At 43.4% G+C, this 22121-nt stretch overlaps 1 protein-coding gene across 1 annotated transcript in view; it reads left to right on the top strand.

Moving 5' to 3' along the window:
• PRKCG (protein kinase C gamma) overlaps positions 1-22121 on the top strand; it is a 758936-nt gene that overhangs the window by 698902 nt on the left and 37913 nt on the right. The window contains exons 11-14 of the mRNA XM_069200667.1: positions 2795-2968; positions 9952-10043; positions 10873-10935; positions 11210-11348. Coding sequence (XP_069056768.1) covers positions 2795-2968; positions 9952-10043; positions 10873-10935; positions 11210-11348 — 468 coding nt within the window. The remainder of the gene's footprint in view (positions 1-2794; positions 2969-9951; positions 10044-10872; positions 10936-11209; positions 11349-22121) is intronic.

Raw genomic sequence — 22121 nt, 5'->3', positions numbered from 1 at the left:
ATCTGTGGGTGCTGTTGTATAGGATGTAATACGAATACTGCTATAGAAACACATATTTATGGTTCATTCTGTCACTTCTAAGATGTATGATTGTATAATGGGGAAAAGAAGAGAGCAAAAATGTTGTATCTTTATCTGCACAACTTCTTGGCAAGACTTGTGTTTTTGATATTTTAGCATTCCAAATAAATGCTCCTTCACTCAGATAAGCGATTCATTTCTTCATAATGGAGGCTCCTGAAATTGTAATACTTGTTTAAAACACATTCCATAACATAGGGGGTTGAACGTGGGTTAATGCACCTAGGTTTACACCCTAATGTTGAAAATCCTGCCACGTAGGGGTGAGGCTGGATATCTCCTGTGAGAGCACAGCTTTACCTCTCCCATACTTTTGGTCAGCTGCACGTAGCTCAGTCCTGGCCTGTAGGACAGAAGGGAGAGTGGAGCAGAGCTGGTATTCTCCCTTGGAGTGGGCTGCAGATGCTAAAGAAGGATGCTGTGCGTCAGAGCCTGGACTGCAGTACACGACCCACTGCGAAGACTAGAGGATGCGAGGTAGAGATGGGCAAGCGGGACAGTTTGTGGGGCTAGCTGAGCCATATCCGAGCCACGGGACTGGTTTGACTCCAAGAGCCTAAGCACAAGGTGACCTTCCACTTTGTCTACCTAGTACCACTAATAATGCTCTAATATTACCACCTTGCTGCCTTTTGCTCACCCTGCACATTTTATTCTATTCTCCGCCCTCTCCCACCAAGGACCCATGCAATGTTAATAAAAAATAATAGAAAAGCATTTCCATAGTGTAGGTGTCCTAGCTACAGACTTTAGCATTCCAGAGCAAAGTAGGTAATTCTGGCAAGGACTCCTGCAGGGGCTGATGATGCCACGATAAAACATATAAACCAATAAGGCGACTCTCCAATTTTTCCAAAACATATATTCATCTTCCATGGTGTTAGGTTTGGCTGTGACGTTTTGTGTGGAGTCGTTCATTTTAAACCAATCCCAGTCTCCATTAATGATATTCAAGAAAGATTATTTGTTATCATTTTATTAATTGACAAACTATTTTAATCTTCAATAATTTATCAAAACCGACACACAATTTCAATATAGAACCATTATCAATACAGGAAATCCTGAAGGAAGTGATCCAACTACAAATCTTCCATCGTGTACAACAGATCAAACATGACAGGCAAGAACATTCTGTGACGTTCATTCACATGATCCTGTGTTATTTTCTGTACATTTAAAGTCCACTGACACCAATATAGCCAACACGTAGTATATGGCGTGAAGCGCTTCTTCAGAGCAAAGCAGATAATATGGGTAGTAATTCTTGAGGATAGCGCCCAGATCTCCAGTTGCCCGTTCACTGCTCTCTCAACCTTCACTTCATAAAGGGCTGCGGTTACCCATTCAAATACCTCGAATCATCGTCAAACTTTCGGACATACGGTAGTCTCCAATTTTGTTCCAGGTGCAAGTCACAATCTTGAAGAGAAAACTCCAGTAGTCTTTCTCTCCAAATAGTTCCATTCTTTTACCACAAAGCGTCACCTATTCTTTTAGGTTGGTATAGGAACGGTACCCGTGCTGATGGTAAACGGAAGGTGTGAGGGTAGCCTGTAGAATACCATAAAACACCCGAGAGGAACAGGAGGAGGCATAGGAGCTGCACAAAAGCTCGGCTCTTTTTTGGCCCAAGAGTGCCTGAGGAGCTCATATTGCTCCTGCATACCTGGCTCGGGGTGTTGGTGTCTCGCGCACCGGTAGCGAGAGGGAGTTGAAAACTATTATAGGCCCGGTCTGTAAAGAACCATTCACAAATGCCAAAGTCGGTTTTTATCAGGTGAGCTGAACCATCTTCCACCCGGGCTTATTACACCGCTCTGTGCAGTAATAGTCTGAGGCATATTGTCCAGCTTTTTTGGTTTACTGAACGGATGAAAAAAATAATCTTCAACCAGGGCAACATTTCCCAGAGTGAGCGCAAGCCATATAGAATTATAACTTGGAGTAATAGGGGTTGCATTGGGCCAAAGTGCAAGCAAGAGAAATGTGCCCCACTGCCTCTGCCTGTATAAAAAGGAGGCATTAATTTGGGTACATCGTGCCCCTCAAAATCCTGCACCCTGTTGCCACAGCAACTGCTGCATCAATGCGTCTGACTCCTCATTTGAGAACTCTCGGTCTTCCGGGTCCCCTCCCCACTCCGTGCGTCTTTAATTTGCAATTACTGCCTTGTGTGTGCATCTTCTCCCCTTTTCACACTTTCGTTTTACTTCTGTTCCGTCCTTTCACCCTCTGCTCTCCTTCCAACCATGTTGCACAAGGCTTTTTCAGTGTTACAAGGAGGGCTCTCAGGGCGCATTCCTGGGCCCAGCAGAGAAGGGTCTGCACGGCGCCGTAGGCTTTTTTTCGCATTTCATTACGTCCATAAACTAAACAGAAGTTCGTTGCCACTGGGTACACTTGCGGATGCGGCTGTGGGGAGGTGCTAACCAATGCCTCGAACTTTATGCTGTCTGTTAAAGTAAATGCTAACAGCTCGCGGCACTGGCGAGACCCTCGTTTGCTGCACCCACGGTCTTGTAAGATAATAAGAGAACGGGAGGTGAGGCAGGGAGCCTACAGCTAGGTTCGGCTCGTTTTTGGCCCGTAAGTCCAGTTGTATCTCGGGCTGAGACGGAGCCTGATCTCTGGCTCAAGCCAGACTTGCACGGTTAGCGGTTCCCTCTCATGGCTCACCTAACCTCTCCGTGTATTTTCCCTTCTTACCCAGGTGATGCTGGCGGAACGCAGGGGCTCTGATGAACTTTACGCAGTCAAGATCCTGAAGAAAGACGTCATCATACAGGATGACGACGTCGAGTGCACCATGGTGGAGAAAAGGGTCCTGGCCTTGACTGATCGTCCTCACTTCCTGACCCAGCTGCATTCCACATTTCAGACCGCAGTGAGTACAGACAGTAACTCTCTAACCGCGACGACGCAGCATATCCATGAAACAGAACAACAGACTACAGCACACATCGAGGAAGGCAAAGGTGGAAAAGATATGAGGGATCAAGTGACGCATTCTAATTCTGATGCGGGGGGTAGTGAAGTGCCTCCTAATTGTGGAAGACCCTGTGGCCTAGTCTAGAATGTCTCCTGGCTTCCATGATGGCAAATTCCCTTTGTGAGAAGCTTTTCACTGGAGTATAAACTTGCTATTTTGTAAAGGGCTGGGCCATATGGCCCAGCATGAAGGCAAAATTTGCACTCACCATATTTTGTGCATTATAGGAGCGCTGTGAATGGGCATGGCTCATCGGCATCAAATTATATTTCGTTCATGCCTGCATTATAATACATGGTGGTCTTGGTGGTCTAAAACTGTGGGTTCAGGAAGCAGTCTTCCGCAGTCGTGTATTGCATGTCTTCCAAGAGGCCTCTGACTCTTATTGTGAAAGGACAGAGGTCTTGCTGCAAGAGAGCTGTGCACAGGCGTGCTGCTTTCGAGCAGTGTGCTTCCCCACAATGCCTTCCCGCGACATACATCCCGAGGGAGCATGCTGGCCACGTGCACGCGGCCTTCTATTTAAGGCCCCACAATACTGGGCAATAAGAGCGTAGAACATAGGTTTATGCCCCTAGTGTAAAAATAATATTCATAGTTTGTGTAAGGGGATCCCAGGTACCCCAATCACAGACCCACCGCCACTATCTTTTTGTGCCATGTGTCAGCAGACTAACTCAGTACGTTCAGAGACACTCAACATCATTTTTAGGGTCGAGCCTGCGTTGCATGCGCTCGCCCATGCGTATCGCAGCGAGACTCTTTAGTTATTAGAAAAGGGCTCGGAGCCCTGTTGACATCACGTCAGTGTTTTTTATTGGGTCGTGGGCTTGCCTATTAAAATCCACTTGCTTTCATTAGTTGAAGGCATGCACATGTCATGCCTTTTCCGGTGGCTAGCCCTCCTCGACCGCATCGACCAAGTACAGAAAACATGCGAGGCTTGCTGTTTTCTGTCCGGCTCGTGGACTACTTTTTTCTCTATTTTACTAGCGCGATTTCGCTTGGCAGAAGTCGAGCGCTTTACACAGTTAATTGCACTTTTTCGGTTACGTACATAAATACACTTTTGCCAATAGGTGAAAAGTCGGGTTAGGAGTTTACAACGCTATCAGCTCTAACATGAGCAAACGCGAGACCCGTTGCATTGCAAATGCTTGTTTGTTTTTGTATGCAAAGTGAAATTGAGTTCCCTTAATGTTTCTTTCACATCAGCTAAATGTGTTTTTCCTTTCAAGCCTGACAGTCCAACTGCAGCCAAAGCAGATAGTTAACAAAAGTCATTAGCAGTTAAGTGGCCATCTGGGAGTTTAATGCGAAGTAGAACTGAACACCACGTGGCACAGAACGTACCAAATGGAAACAGTAGTCTGTCGTGTAGCCACTGAGAGAAAAGCCGGAAGGCACACCAGCGAATGCACAAAGCAGCATTAACCCCTAACACAGCAGCGACACAACATAGCAACAAGAGGCATAGAACAATGTAACATATTTATTCATTAGGAGGCTTTTTTTTTAGAGCACTACTTATCACTTCATGGTTACTTCAAGGTGCTATAGATGTGTGAGAGACTGTACATTATGATGAAGCAATGGTTTGTCCCCTTCCTGATATTTTCTATTTATTAAGAATAGCAGAATTTTGGTGATGGCAGGGGTACAAACATACACCATGCTATTGAAGATTGCCAAGACATGTTGGGGCTACTATATCTTTACCGACGTAGAGACTTACCTGTACTCCCCGGTCCTGTCCTTCTTGGCCTTGCCCCAGACTTGACCTTTTAAAGTCAAACATTGAACTGGTAAGTGGAATGTCGCAGGGGTGGAGAGGTGAGAAGATTTAGTTGAGGACGGGAGAGTATGGCCTTTCAACAACATGAGAAACACATAGGGGTTGTCCCAGGGGAAATTCTTGTTGCATGGGACCTTGTCCACTGTGGCGAAGCAGACATGGGGAGCCGATAACCAGGCACCTAGACATGGCTTTAACCACACTACTGACACAAGGGCACCAAAGTAAAGCAGTTCCATTAATTTATCGGGCTCTACAGCAACACCTGAAATACCTGGCAGAACAACTGAAAACATGGTGGGAGTATACACTGGCACTGTAATTTACACCAGCTGAGTGGAGACACTGCCACAGGTCAGTTAAAGCGGTTTCAATGAATGCCAGCCTGCGGTACACACAATTTAATGCAATGCATCACACATACCTAGCACCATAAGGGTGTGGTGGATGCTCCCCGGTGCATCTACTACACCACACGCTGTGGGGAACTATCTGCAAACTTCTTCCACATGGTGTGGCAATGCCCAGTGATAACCCAAGTGCTCTACCATTTGGGGGACATAATAATAGCCTCATCCCATTTGACCCCATTCAGAACTTCTTGGACCTCCAACCTGCCCCTAAAAAGCACAAACACTCCCATAGATTTGTGAGTCTGACACTAGTTTTGGCTAAGCGTGGGATCACCATAGCCTGGAAGTTCGTGTCCAATCATGAACTGTCCACATGGTGTTCCGACCTATTGAAATGCTCGAAAGCTGAGATAACTGCAAGAGCAGAGATGTGTGGGAGGCAGGGAAGTGACAGGATGCATGACAAACGGTATAGATTTATTGAAAAATTGGAGGGCAAATCAGATCTCTTACCTCCATGAGAGGAGGTGCAGATAAAGGTGATATCACATAACCATGGGGGATTTTGGGTCAACATGGGATCCATAATGGAGGGCCACTTGGTGCATTCCCCCCTCCTGCTTCTTCTCTTGACTTATAGCATCTAGGTGATGCCTCTGTCCCCCTTCCTTCCCTTTTCTGCGTAAGATAGACACACTAATGGACACTACACCTCCATATAGTCTTATGTTTGAGTGACCAGTGTTGTAGGGCCCATCTGTACCTGATACTCCCCTGCTGGTAAGACTGAGTGTACATCATCACATGAGAACATTGCTGTGATTAGCAAGTCTCGTGCATGTGTGGTATGCATTCACAAAATCCTCAGTTCAGTCTGTAGAATCTCACTGGCACTAGGGGAGACTAATATGTGTCACTGTCAACTTGCTCTCTTTTTCTTTTCTTTCGTTAACAAGTTTAATGTGCAAAATCAATAACAACATGTGAAAATAACCACAAAAAAAGAATAGCAGAACAGTTGTGGTCAAGTGAATATAGTAAGGTCTGAACCAGGGCCAGTATTACCTACAATTTTGGACCCTGAGGCTTTAGCCTCCCTACTTCATGTTTGATCTGTTTGAATGATGAATGAGTAATTAGTGGACTGTCATCAAACAGAGCATTCTTGGTTCTTTGTCACAAGAGATCTTAAGAACAATTGAAAGAACTTTGAACTTCACGCTCATGTCCAGCTTATGCAATGGTACTTTCTAGTCTGGCTTTATGTGGTCACACATCCTCAGGTGTAAGCACAGCATGGTGACTGGTCTTGGAGTCCTTGCAACCCCCTTAGGAGCTTCTAAGGAAGAAATCTGTATCTGATGTTGCAATAATCTAAATTGGCCAACATCAGAGCTCTAGTTAGCTGCAGCTGGTGGTAGCTTTGGAAAAATCTAAGGATTCCCCAGAGAGGGTAAATCTGCAAGTTGCTGCCCATGACTGCTGCATTGACCTGGAATCTGAAGGCTAGTTCAAAGTTGAATGGTGTTGCACATTATTCAATGCGTTTTCTTGCTGTATTTTCTCTGGCATATTGTATGTAGATAGGCAATCAGACTGGTGCGTGCAGTGATTTGGGCCATTTTCTCGATAAATCTGTAACTTATCTGTAGATTGGCAGATTGCTTACTAATGACAGTTTCAAATGGACAAATGTTAGGAAATAGTATTTTTGCTGTTGTATCTGATGAATTTTATTGTACTAAGGGTAATTTTATGGCAATGGTTTTAATTAACTATGCAAATACACTTTTTTACTTACTTACCGGCCAACTGTATGGCTGTTGGTCTTCTTTTGGTACATTATGTGCCATGCCATGTTCATTAAAAACGTTGAACTCTTTGTCAGATACAGCCCACATGCGTTCCTCAGAAGAACTCGCTTTTTCAAGGCACCTGGAAAAATAGCAGTGATGCCAAGTGACATGGCTGTGTTAATTGCAAGTTAATTGAGGAACATGTTCCGGTAATGAAGTGTGCGAAAAGTTCCTGAGAAGGCCTTTTGAATGCCATAAAGATATTTTTTCAAGTGTTTAACGATTAGCATCAGTGGACTCTAATGTCTTCGAGGCACATCTAGTAACCTTGGCCAGTCAACGATCTACCTTGAACATTGTTTTTAGAATTTTATTAACACACAAACATCAGCCTACATGATAAATATATCGTGCTCACCAACACACAGTGGCGTGCGACACTCGGCAGACATTGCACACACCATGTCAACAAACAAGCTAGGTCATCTCTTTATTACAGAAACCTGACTCAATACCAAAAGGCATACCTCGAACTCCTAGATTCATCTGGCCTTGCAGTCACGAGCACTGGAGGGAAAATTAAATTACACTGCCGTAATGTGCATAATTCTGGGAATTTCTCATTGCACGTGTTATGTCAAATTCCCAAAATTATGCAATTAAGTCACCATGTGTAGCTATGCACCATTCAAGGTACACATTTACTGCAAATGCGCCTTTGTGTTAAAAATGTACTCCAAATGCATGAAAACAGCAAAACACATACTTCTTGTGTTTGTGTTGCCTTTGTTTTTTGCACAATTTTGTTTAGCATAAAATTCCTTCTTGTGTTAAAAACTAGCATGAGGTCTCATTTCATCCTAAAATATAACATGAAATGACAGATTTGTATTAGGCATACTTACACTTGATTGCACATAATTATTCTGAAATTTCAGAAATTTATGAAAAAGCACATTTTGTAAACCCCTAGCAGTCAGCAATTTGTCTACAAGCCTGTGCACTTTCCAGGAATAGTCTTTTCCAAGCACTTACTTGTCACTTTCCATTATATGCAGAGGCAGTTATATTCCACCTCATCTACAATCTATAAAGGTACTAGTTCTGTCATCAGTACTGAACGTTTTGTTCTCATCATGTTTGTCTCAATATAGCACTCAGGTAACACATCTCACCCCCACCAATATCAAAGGCTACATTCTCAACCGAATCCTCGCCACCATCCTCACCATTACCTGTCATCCACTTCTAAAACTGCTGTACAGACGAAACTGCCTCTCACTCCCTCAGAACTCCCAACTTGCTTATTTTTGGCAAACATATTGTGAGCAGAATTCTGTACATCAGTTCTGCTTATGCCAAGGCTGCGCCTCTATAACTCTGCAGTAAGACTGGATCACAACTGCCATTTCATCAGTCAGATCCAAGGATGTTTACTTCCAGCTCAGTATACTTAACCACACGTTCAATGCCCATGTTTTCGTAAATGTCCACTCTCAAAGACCACACACTCACCATTATGGTTCACCTCAGAGACTATAGACACCAAATGTGGCACCTGAAGGCAGGAGAAGACTCGGTGAAGGTCAGAGCTCCAGAAAAATCTCAAGATTCTGATAACCCAAATTCTACATGCCCAAAAACCATCACTAAAGCCAAAGCAACCTACTGCACTGACACCTTCAACACATCTGGAAACAGAGGCAGCATTTTCTTCAAAGTCTTCAAGCATTGTTTCAGTCCCGTGACAAATCTTCCAATAGACCTTTCCACAGACAAGTGCAGTGCAATCAGCCGTGCATTGCACCTAAATAAGAACGCTTCCCACCTCAACATTGAGGACATGACTGCCCTTCTCAACACCCTTAAGCATACCATATCCCACAAAGAAACACTTCAGTAATTTCTAGACATTGTCAATGCCTCCCTCACTCATAGAATGCATTTCCCTGACTCCCTCAAAACTAAACATGTCCTTCCTCTGCAGAAGCAAACCTTCCCAACTACTGCCAAATTACTGCACTCTATTTCCACTCACCACTACAGCTGCAGTTCAAGATGAATGTCCTTATCAATGACTGCTAGCAGGGTTCAGACCACTGTGTATCATAGAGACCTTCACCACTCAGATGGAAGCTGACACCTTCCAAGCATAAATCACCTGCAATGACTAAAGGGGGCTCACACAATCAAGCCACAAGTATAAGGTGGCTGACCCAAAAACATTTTTATGTATCTTATTTTGTATATCATTGAAGGTATATTTAATGGTTGCAAACCATTATGCAAATGGTTTTACATTTCTTAAATCTTTTCACAATACACACTTTATTCTGAATATGTGGGTTTTGTCCTGCAGTTTTTCTCTCCAGAACTCAACCTCTCCATCCTCTAAAACACCTACCATTCGGCCCTGTTGAGGCGTCAAAGATCACATCATTTACAAAACCACAGGAATAGAAGTGTGTCTTTGCAGTGTGGTACCCGAATATCTTGACCAAAATATTGTCTAATAGAAATATTGTGTCCTAAATATTGTTTACAAAAATATCGCCTGACTAGTGTTAATAAAAAATCTACACCCAATGGGAGGTTATTTTTGTAAATTATATTTAGGACACAATATTTCTGACAGACAATTGTTTTGCGAACAATATTCCAACATACAACCTTCTGTGGCTACAGAAGCTAACACCCAATCAGAGATGATGGAGAAAGTTCAGGGGATATAAGGGCACATTCCATGAATATTAGGGAGGTATTTCCCACTTAACCCCTCACTGGAAGTGCCAGTATTTCCTTTTGAAATCTTATTGAATAAATGTCCAAATGGCCAGCAGACCTGGAGACCAATAATTGGGAGGCAGCTAGGTGTGTGCTCTACTTTGACCACAAGGTGATCATTGAATATATGACCCTTCTTGTCTCCTGTAGGACCGGCTTTACTTTGTCATGGAGTATGTGAATGGAGGGGACCTCATGTATCACATTCAACATCTGGGCAAATTCAAGGAACCCCATGCCATGTAAGTACACTTCAGTAAGCTGTGCCACCTGCCGCTTTGTATAACTTTTCATTTGGCCTACTGCATAATTTGCATAAGCTTCTGTGCTGCCTGGCAGATGGAACCAAGCACAACATTGATGTGTAAAAGAATCTTAGTCCTGTATTACTCCAGCTCACGGTCAGGGCATGCACTAGGGCCCGAGGTCTGAAATGTGCTGAAATGTCTTTTCGTTTTGTTTCTTCTGCCTCATTTGCTTTACATGCATCTCTTTAGTGATTCTTCTCCATACACCCTTGTCTTTCCAGGCATCTCCTTTCCATTCATCATTCTGTTCCTCTTTGACCCATGTATTTCTATAACTGCGCTCTTACTACTTTGGGATCACATCACTCACTCTCTTTTATCTCTTTCCCTACAACTCACGGCTCATTATCACTCACATTTCCTCCCTTCGAGTCTCCGCATTCTCCCTTTTTAATTTCTGTTCTCTGGGTATGTTCTCATGGATTCCTATTAATTACACTCTGGTCTCTCCACACCCCTTTCCTCTTTACCCTGCGGCGCTGCATATTTTTCTTTACTTCCTCCCTGCATCTCTCATGTTTATTTGTTTACTACTTTCTCCTTATAAATCTCTCAACATCTTTCTCTCCTCTCCCTTGCACTCCTCCCCTCTCTCACTTCCTGACCTTCCCTCACCTTCCTCTCTCATTTTTAATTTCCCCTGTCCTACCCCATCTACTTCTTCCTTCCTACCCTTTCTTTCATGTACATGTTCTCTCTCTCTCTTCTTCTTTCTCTCCTTCTGCTCTTTTTCTTGCTATACTGAATGTTTCCACTGTTGTAGGTTCTATGGAGCTGAGATTGCAATTGGTCTCTTCTTTCTTCACAACAAAGGCATCATCTACAGGTAAGCTGGCCTGCCTTGGCATCCACCCTTCCATCTGATCAGTTGCTCGTCTATACTTTCATTTACACCGTGTCATAAAATAACATTTTATTTATTTTGGACCAGAGGTAGCCATAACCATTATAATGCAGCACTCTCATACATTACTTGTCCTCATTATCAAAATGCATACTAAGCACAATTGATGGAATTGGCCTATGTCAAGATATGTCTAATCTTCCATCCATCCATCCATCCATCCATCTTTGTTCACATCTCCCTCTTGCCCTTACAGGGATCTGAAGCTGGACAATGTAATGCTGGATGCAGAAGGGCACATCAAGATCACTGATTTTGGAATGTGCAAAGAGAATATCTATTCCGGAGTGACAACAAGGACATTCTGTGGTACCCCGGACTACATTGCCCCGGAGGTAAGTATTAAACCATCTTCTACATAGTTTTAAGCTAAAAGTTCTCTAACAGAGAGATTATCTTGGTCTGTTCACTTGTCAAATTATTTCCTATAATTAAGCAAGCACTTTCCACAGTCAAAATGATGGAAACATTCTCTGACATTGGATAGCCATCTCATCCTCCCCTGTCTGGAGTGGACACTTAGTCAATACATTCACAGCTCAACTGAGACAGCAAATTCATACATGTCCTGTGTTTGACAGTTTCAAGGAGTAACAGGGACAAAGATAGATGCTAGAAGCACTATTTTTTAAATTTAGGCTAATCAATACCTTAAGGCGGCCTACATATTATATAAGAATTCAGGTCCCAAAATGACATAACTTCTACACTCTTCCTTACACCAACTATCCCTTTTCTATTGCCACCTTCCCTACGTTAGTTTGATATTCTGTTGCCCCAAAGCCATATGAACCTGCATTACCTCAGCACACATGACACAAGAACCCAACATGACATGAGGGCAAATTGTCGCCATATTGGTCAATAAACCAGTGGCCAGAAGCCAGTGCGACTCATCAGTAAAATTTATTGCATTTATTGGATATGTAAACTTATCTGGTAAACATAAAAATAAGAATCAATGACCCTTTGCCCTAAAGAACTGTTATATGCAATTATGAAAGAGCATTCTATGCACAATTGGATTTGTGAGAGGCTTCATTGTATTTACAGAGCTTGGGGAAGAGTGTTTGCTTCACACAAGTAATACTTTATTGGGAATTAATTTTGATTTAAATGCAAATATTATAGAACTATGAAAAAGACACATAAGGTGTGCAGATTTGTGAATCAGCCTTCCCCTGCAACTAAGGGATTTTTTTATTTACATTTCCATACCATTTAAAGTTCTTAGGTGTTAAATGCTAAATGCCCTGAATAAACCTCAGCTAAATGAATGAATTAGAGTTTTTATAAAGCACACTATAACTCCCAAAGGAGCATCTTAGCGCTAAATGGAGCAACCATATAGCTACAAAACTGCTAAAAATTTCCTAGCTGGAGTTTACAAAATCAATGAATAGCAGAGAGCAAGATCCAAGTTTTCAATTGTCTTCTGAACATTTCTTCGGAGTTTACAGATAGCAAATCAGTGAGAAGATTATTCCAGGCTTTAGCACCCAGGACAGCAAAAGACTGTCCTCCTTTTGATTCTTAAAGCAGGAATCTTGATTAGATTGGCTTTTGGTGACCTCAGAAGATGGGAAGTGGTGTAATGGATACCTCTCCCAATTAAATATTTAGGCCTCTAGTCTCTATAAGCTCTAAACATTAATGAAAGGGTTGCAAACAAAATCCTTTTATGGATAGGCAACCAGTGCAAAGCTCATAGGGCAGCTAATGCTGAAGACCGGAAGGGCGGGTTCAAGACCAGTCTGGCCACAGAAGGTTTGGTCTGTCTGTAGCTTATGGATGGCTCATTTAGATGACCTGAATAAAGACTGTTACAATAATCTATTCTTGATGTTATTATGGCCACAGCAACTGTTTTCCTGGCCTCCAAGGGCAGAAGATCAAGAAACTTTTCAAACATTTTATGTGACAAAAACATGTACCTGCCACTGTGGATGTTTGTGGATGAGAAGACAAAGCAGTGTCAAATTTGACTCCGAGGTTTCTGGCAACCTGAACTGCCGGCGGAGGCATGGGTGTGGAGGTAGGCCACCATTACAAAGGGTCAAAGGCATTAGACCTCCCAAAGCGCATAACTTATGTCTTATCTTAGCTTAGCTTTCATCCACCGAATGACCTCTGTCAGGCAATTTTAGAAATTAAGTTCAGAACCCAAAGAGTCTTTGTCCAGTGACAACATCACTTGCGTATCATCGGCATAAGAGGTAACCTCAATGCCAAAGGAAGAAGTCAGAGTAATCAGAGGGGCCATGTATATATTAAATAATGCCGGGCTGAGTGAAGAGCCCCGCGGCACTCCTATACTGACTGACTTTTCAGGGGAGAAAAAGGGGCCTAACAACACTGTTTGTCTCCGATCAAATAAGAAAGATTTAATCCATGCCCAGGCTTGGTGGGCGAGACCACTATCATTGACACATTGCAAAAGAATGTCATATGAGATGGTGTCAAATGCTGCAGATAGATCTAATACCATACATCAATACTGAATTTCCCCGCATCCAGTGTCATTTTAAGCGTATCTGAAACCTCTAGCAGTACGGTTTCTGTCAAGTATCTTGGATGAAAGCCTGATTGTCTTGGATGTAAGATATAGGCCTCTTCCACAAATGCCATTAGTTGAGCATTTACTAGCTTCTCCAAAATTTTGCTAAGGCTGGAAGTAGTGAGATGGGCCGGAGGTTAGATAGCAAGTATAGAAGTAAAAGTATGATGATAGATGAAAACTGTCTGCCAAAACAATGGAGGTGTAGAAGTTTCTCTTAAAACCTTTTTTAGAAACTTCTCTTGCAAGGATCTTTGCATCAATTGACTGTTCTCTGTATGTACTACAAAACACTACTAGGTGGGCTAGTAACTCATCTTTAAACAGATGACCAAATCATATAAAATATAAACACTTTCCACCTTCTTTTAAAACCCTGCCTTTCCAGTCCTCTTAGAATGGTAATGTTGGAAAGTGGGTTTTAGAAAGTGGTAGTTGGTAAACAGGTGGTCATAGGAGGTTCCTTAGACATTATGGATGGACTTTGGTCTAAATCTTGCCTCAGGCATATTCTACATGCACATGGATCTATCTGATTGAGTCAGAATCCAATTTTTGAAATTCTAAAGAATATTGAAATCATTGCGGCGTCTGCTGTGGATTATGATGATTTGGATACTGAGATCGGAATGTATTAAATTATAAAATAATATATCAATCTATGTGTGCCTATCTTATATACTCTTACTAAGATACATATTATCATATTATGAAGGGAATCATCATTGAAACCTATTGTCTCAGGGAATGATTCAGTCTTTGTGCTGATAGTTTCATTCATTGACTATTACTTACAAAATTTGATGAAGATTTATCCCTCATTTACCTATTGCACACATATTTGTTATTGAAATTTCAAGAGATGACATTGGAAGTTGATGATGCAGTCTTTACTTGTAAAGTAACGAGTTTACAGGGGAGTATTCCCTACAAAGAGAATGTAGACTGAGTGTCACTATTGTTGATCGAAGTGCATTGTGAAGAATTGGATCTAGAATTAATGCTGACACTCTTTCATAATATTGTAGCCTCTACAATAATACTTTTTATAAACTATGAGGTTTGTTATTGGCAGCAATTTTGCCCCATCCTTTGTAAATATTTAAATGTATATTTGTGAAAGAAAATACATTTTTGAAAATGATCAATAGAGACAATTCATAAGCTGTTGGCAGTTCATAGAGATGAAAGGGCATTGTTGGAATGGATAGAGGATCTTTAACATGAGTCTGAGATTGAGATATTGCGGCCTCAATAAGTTATGTTATCACAGGCTCAGATGCAGCAGTTGATTTAAACTGTTCTTGTATCTTAATGATACTGTGCATCACCTTGAAGGTTTAGGGAGCCAACTTAAAAAAGTGTTTTCATATGGGGTGATGAAATTAGGAGCCTAAAAGTAGTAGCACCTCATGAATCCTGGAAATCCTACTTAACAATCATGTGCCAAATCCAATAAAAATTGTTTCAAGCAAGAATTTCAAAAATTCTCCAGATCTACTTTTACATATGGGGATACCTAAGGTATGATTACATAGTTTTCTAGGTCAGTCTGAGCAGGGGTTAGATGACCCATTTATGCAATGTACAATAAGCAGCAAATGTACCCCAATGTTGTGAATTTCAACTTTTCAATCAGCACAGTAGCTTGTCTCATTTACTGCCAGGAGTCATTTCTTCTTTAAGAGGAATTCACTCTGGTTTAAAATCTTCCTTGTAGTAATGGTAATGTTTCAAAGTCATCATCATCATCAAAAATCTTTATTTGCAATATCCGCTATAAATGTATATAATTAAAATTCAATAAAACCAGTAAAATACAATAACTAGAGAAAATATATAAAATGTATTCTGTAGCAGATCCGAAAACAAGCAAGACTCAAACAAATACCATGATCAGAGAGGGACAACTGCAGCAATAAAAACTCACATCACGTTAGTAGCTCACAGGTCAAACACGAAAACTAGCTCAGGGTGACACCCTACTAGGGGCTAGCTTTATTTGGCTGAGTCTCCACATGCTCAGAAAATATCGAGAAACGGCAAATACAATGGGTTGGCTGGTATTGCTTTTCAGGATCCTAATCGCTGACTAATCCCTAATCCCCCCGTTGCAGCATAAATGTGAAATACACTTCCTCCTACAACCATGGTAATAAGGACAGAAAATAGCAACATGGTCAATGGGTTCTAACACCTGGGAACAAAAGGGATTGTATGTGTCCTACTCAATAGGGGTGAATTACCACTTTCCCATAATTGAATGAAGTGGGAGGATCCTAAACCTGAATTTTGTATGGAGTGCTTTGGTGAGAGGGGGTTCTATCTCGTCCAGATAACTTTCCAAGATGTAATCATCCTCAAACTCAAAGCAGCAGTAAGGGAACCCACCCTACCATTCCCAGAGTTCAGGGCATCTGTATAATGCAGATCCATAATGATGGATTTCAAAATCACACCAACTGTCTCAGGATTATACCAAAGATTCTCATGGCCCATGTGAGTTAGCTGGTGGTTAATAAACATGAACCACGGGATTCTAGACATAGCAGTGAATGCAGGCAGGGAAAACAGCCTTTGAAGTAATCCGTGCTGCGGACTGCTGCCAGTGCCTTAGAGCATGTGCCATTGACTCCCATCCCTTCCTGGGTGCAAGGAAAGTTGGGTGATGAAGTCCCACCCCAGCAGTCAGAGTGGTGAATGTGGGCAGGGAAACCGCCTTTGAAGTCTTTGAATTTTAATAACATTTGGAATGAATTTCCAGAATCTGGGGCAAGTGGTGGAACGCGGATTGATTGGGCACCCCTGCACTATATGATGAGGGGCCCATTAGTCTCCAATATCTCAAGAATAGTTATTGGCCTCGGGGTGAATAGGGGCCCACAGAAAGGAATTGCGCCCTGCACCGCAAGCGCTGCGAGGGCCTCTCTTACGCACCGATGTAGGGCAAAGGGACCAATGACTGTAGGAGGCTGGCCTGGCTTATAGTGGGTACCTTGTGGTACTTACACCCTGTGCCAGGTCCAGTTATCCCTTATTAGTAGAATAGAGGTGTTTCTAGCAGCTTAGGCTGATAGAAGGTAGCTATGGCAAAGCAAAACTTAGGCTGAACTAGGAGACATGCAAAGCTCCTACTATACCACTTATATAATATAGCACAATATCATAAGAAAACACAATACTCAGAGTTACTAAAAATAAAGGTACTTTATTTTTATGACAATATGCCAAAAGTATCTCAGTGAGTACCCTCAGGTAGAACGTAAGTAATATACACAAGTTATATGTACACAAACCCAAAACAGGTAAGTAATAGTAAGAAAAGTAATACAAACAGTGTAGAATTACAATAGGGTGCAATAGGTGAACGTAGGTCTAGGGGCAACACAAACCATATACTCCAAAAGTGGAATGCGAATCACGAATGGACCCCAGACCTATGGCAGCTTGTAGAGGATCGCTGGGACTGTAAGGAAACAGTCAGGGTGTCCAAGATACCCCACCCCAAGACCCTGAAAAGTAGGAGTAAAGTACCCCTACTTCCCCAGTAGGACACAATAGTCGTGATAGGGGGATTCTGCAAGAACTATAAACACCAGCAAAGCACTGAAGATGGATTCCTGGACCTGAGGACCTGCAAGGCAAGGGGACCAAGTCCAAGAGTCGCGATAGTGTCCAGGGGGGGGCAGGAGCCCAGGAAACCCCGGATGAAGGTGCAAGAAGGCTGCCTCTGGGTGGAAGAAGCCAAGGATTCTGCAACAACAAAAAGGGCTAGGAACATCTCCTTTGGACAGAAGATGTCCCACGGCGTGCTGGAGGTTGCAGAAGTGTTTCCACGCATAAATACCACAAACAAGCCTTGCTAGCTGAAAGGGTCGCAGTAGAGGTTTTTGGGTGCTGCTGGGGATCAGGTAGGACCAGGATGTTGCCCCTTGGAGGAGGAGACAGAGGGGGCATTCAGCAACTCAGAGAGCCCCCACAGAAGCAGGCAGCACCCGCAGAAGTACCAGATCAGGCACTTAGAAGATTTGTGAACCGGAGTCCATGCAGAGTCACAAAGGAGGGTCCCACAACGTCGGAGTTCAACTCAGAGGATTGAGCACTGCAGGACGGAGTGCTGGGGACCCACTCTAGGCTGTGCACAAAGGAATCCTTGGAGAAGTGCACAGAAGCCGGAGCAGCTGCAAATCACGCAGTATACAGGTTTGCAGTCTAGCGTGGGGAGGCAAGGACTTACCTGCACCAAACTTGGACTGTAGGATCACTGGACTGTGGGGTCACTTGGATATAGCTCCTGTGTTCCAGGGACCATGCTTGTCGACATGAGAGGGAAACCAGAGGACTGGTGATGCAGAAGTTTGGTGCCTGTGTTAGCAGGGGGAAGACTCAGTCAACCCACGGGAGAGTTCTTCGGGATTTCCAGTGCAGGGTGAAGGCAGACAGCCCTCAGAGCATGCACCACCAGGAAACAGTCGAGAAAGCCGGCAGGATTAGGTGCTACAAGGTAGCTGGCAGTCGTCTTGCTACTTTGTTGCGGTTTTGCAGGCGTCCTGGAGCAGTCAGCGGTTGATCCTTGGCAGAAGTCGAAGAGGGAAGTGCAGAGGAACTCTGGTGAGCTCTTGCATTCGTTATCTGAAGAATACCCCAGAGGAGAGACCCTAAGTAGCCAGAAAAGGAGGTTTGGCTACCAAGAAAGGAGGATTGGCTACCAAGAAAGGTAAGAGCCTATCAGAGGGGGTCTCTGACGTCACCTGCTGAACTGGCCACTCAGAGCAGTCCTGTGTGCCCCCAACACCTCTGTTTTCTAAGATGGCAGAGGTCTGGGACACACTGGAGGAGCTCTGGGCACCTCCCCTGGGAGGTACTGGTCAGGGGAGTGGTCACTCCCCTTTCCTTTGTCCAGTTTCATGCCAGAGCAGGTCTGGGGGATCCCTGAACCGGTGTAGACTGGTTTATGCAGAGATGGGCACCATCTGTGCCCATCAAAGCATTTCCAGAGGCTGGGGGAGGCTACTCCTCCCCAGCCCTTCACACCTTTTTTCCAAAGGGAGAGGGTGTAACACCCTCTCTCAGAGGAAATCCTTTGTTCTGCCTTCCTGAGACGGGGCTGCCCAGACCCCAGAAGGGCAGAATCCTGTCTGAGGGGTTGGCAGCAGCAGCAGCTGTAGTGGAAACCCGGGAAAGGCAGTTTGGCAGTACCCGGGTTCTGTGCTAGAGACTCGGGGGATCATGGAATTGTCCCCCCAATACCAGAATGGTATTGGGGTGACAATTCCATGATCTTAGACATGTTCCATGACCATGTTCGAAGTTACCATTGTGACGCTATACATAGGTAGTGACCTATGTATAGTGCACATGTGTAATGGTGTCCCCGCACTCACAAAGTTCGGGGAATTTGCCCTGAACGATGTGGGGGCACCTTGGCTAGTGCCAGGGTGCCCACACACTAAGTAACTTGGCACCCAACCTTCACCAAGTGAGGGTTAGACATATAGGTGACTTATAAGTTACTTATGTGCAGTGAAAAATGGCTGTGAAATAAAGTGGACGTTATTTCACTCAGGCTGCAGTGGCAGGCCTGTGTAAGAATTGCCTGAGCTCCCTATGGGTGGCAAAATAAATGCTGCAGCCCATAGGGATCTCCTGGAACCCCAATACCCTGGGTACCTAAGTACCATATACAAGGGAATTATTTGGGTGTACCAGTGTGCCAATGAGAATTGGTAAATTTAGTCACTAGCCTGCAGTGACAAATTTAGAAAGCAGAGAGAGCATAAACACTGAGGTTCTGGTTAGCAGAGCCTCGGTGATACAGTTAGGCATCACACAGGGAACACATACAGGGCACATGCTATGAGCACTGGGGTCCTGCCTAGCAGGATCCCAGTGACACAAGGGCTAAAACAAACATACATACAGTGAAAATGGGGGTAACATGCCAGGCAAGACAGTACTTTCCTACAATGACCCTTTTCAACCCTTTTGCCAACGGTTTGTTATGCCCATGGGAGACCGGTTGATCAGCAACTTTAAAGCAATAATGTTGTATGTTTTCTTTTATTTCAGCTCAATGGAAAAAAAAGTCTTCCACTAGTAGTTGCTTTTCAAGCCATAGCAGGTGCTAAGGGGGCGCCACTTGGAGGACGAAGCATAGCCCCCCCACACCATGGGGGCTGCGGCACCCTACGTTAGGCCGCTGCTTGGGGCACTTACTGAAAAGGATTGTTTCAATACTATAAATGTTGTATTGCATTCCATTACAAAGGTTTACAGTTTCAGACGAAAGGAGATAAAATCACATGATTTTGTTGGTCAACTGGGTTGTGAACCCTGGAGCTAAGATCTGCAGCTTACCCAGAAGACCACATTTGTATATTGTCCACCCAACATATAGAATTTGTGGTGCTTAATAATCACTGCTACTCTTGAACCTAAAAAGTTTACATTCCCAATGGATCGCTTTGCCACAATTACATCCTTAGACCAGCAAAGTGTTTACTCAAAGAGGTATCTCACTATTGTAAGCATTTAGGCACCCAACTTTGCTCTCTCCATAGTCCCCACAAAGACATGACTTGCTGCTTTCCAAAACGCTCTAGCACAGATGGAAATAAAAAGATAAATTCTGTACATCAGGCTCTGCATGTTCTCTTGGAATGCATTGTTTCGGGAGCTTGTACTTTTTATTGAGTGGGGACCTAATAATCATCTTTCGGTGTCTTTCCTGCTGCAAAGCACCACAGAGCATCCTCGATCAATATCCACACACAATAGTAACAATAATGAGAAGCTGTATGGGGGGAGGTGGAGGTTTTCACAGGAGACAGTGGGGTTCAGTGTCTCCATGCTTGTCATATCGAAGACCTAAAGATAGAGTAGCATATCTTTACCTGCTTACTCTATAGCTTGTATCATCATCAACGCTGTCATTCACAGGTCGGTAACTAAAACCTGCCTAAGAGAAAACACTAGCCTGAGAGAAAGCTCTTGTTATTTTGGGAGGCTACAAGGAAGCTTGAGACTCATCTTCTCAAGGAGTACACAGGCACAAACTTGTTCCCTCTTGTCACCACTTGGTCATGGTCTTAAATCGTCCTTCCCTTGTACAGCTCTTTGGTGCTTACTACTTAGTTTTGAAATATATAAACAAAATACATACTGTTATACATGCATACTTATAGCTTCACCTCCCAATATGGCCGTCTCTGCCTGTTTCCCAGCACTATCTTATACTCCGTCTAATTAGTGGGTCATCTCATACCTGGGTGCTCCTAGCAAAGATCAACAGACTACATGCCTGACTGCATTACATTGTGTGCTCTCCAACACATATGTAAACTCTCTAAGATAGCACATGAGTGAGAGCGAGCACAGATTTTATCATGGGCATAGAAACTTCAAGGATGGAGGGGTAAGTGGATTTATCCTCCCCAGATTTTGGAGTAAGGGTGCGCAGCAAACAGTATCCCCTCCCCCCACCCCAGATTTTAAAGTGCAGACTGAAGATGAAACAGCATGCCTTTCTGGTGCATGGATCTACGAAGTTACCACACATTGAATACAACATGTTGACCTTTACAATGCGTTGTGTTACATAGTGGGTGTTCACCACACATCTTTATGCTATTTTATATATTTAGTAGTGGTCGCCACTGGGTAGTTATAGTTGGGTTGCATTTCCATAGAAAATGCGCTTTTTGGTGTGCTAATACATTTGGCACCGTTTGACGAATGTTCATGAAACTTTCCAAAAAAGTGCTCTTTTTAATGAGTTTCATAATGGAAAGTTTCGGGGTGATCTATTCAATGATGGCCGAGAAAAACAAGGGTCCCAAAATGCAAAATCTCCATGCATTTTTTACAGATTTTGTTGAACAGCGCTACCTCAAGAACTGCTGAATGAAATTACACCAAATATGAAAAGAAGCTAGATTTTGTTTCAGAAAGTGGTCTTTTTGTGATTTGGTGTAAATATGTCCAAAAGTTTTTTAGAATTTAAGGGTCAAAAATATTTGTGTATCTGCACAGTTGCTATTGACAGACTCTCGAACCTAATTTAAAAAAAATAGATCGTTCTGATGTGGGTTTTTTTTCTTGGACCAACTTCCTCCCACAGGAGCAAGGTTCCTTTCGAAGCGAGTGCTTTGGTTGGTGGCCAGCAACATGAGGAAAAATGTTCCAGGCAGCTATTACATGACTCAGGGTCTTAGTCCCCTGTCCTGAGTTTGTTAATAAAAGCAGATATAAGGGTGCAGGGTAGGAAAACCCTGCCCCCCCAGCACTTGTGGGGTGATGGGTCTCAGAGAGACTCCCCTCTCCCCCGTGGCCATAAGGAAAATGTTCTTTACTGCAATCCTGCAGTAATCCTGTGGGACCACTTCGGCCTACATGACAGTTTTTGTTCCCAACCCCACACTGTTCAAGGCAGAATGCTGCACACAGTGGTTGGCAGGGTGCTTGCATGTGTTAGGTGCAGGGCCTGGCCATGCGCAACATAGGATTACCGGCCTGTGAGGGGCTGGATGCCGGACCTGGCAACAGGCTAAGC

The sequence above is a fragment of the Pleurodeles waltl genome, chromosome 7 (assembly GCF_031143425.1).
Source record: "Pleurodeles waltl isolate 20211129_DDA chromosome 7, aPleWal1.hap1.20221129, whole genome shotgun sequence".
Classification (NCBI taxonomy): domain Eukaryota; kingdom Metazoa; phylum Chordata; class Amphibia; order Caudata; family Salamandridae; genus Pleurodeles; species Pleurodeles waltl.
Note: the sequence above shows the minus strand (reverse complement) of the source record. Positions and strands in the feature narration are given on the sequence as shown.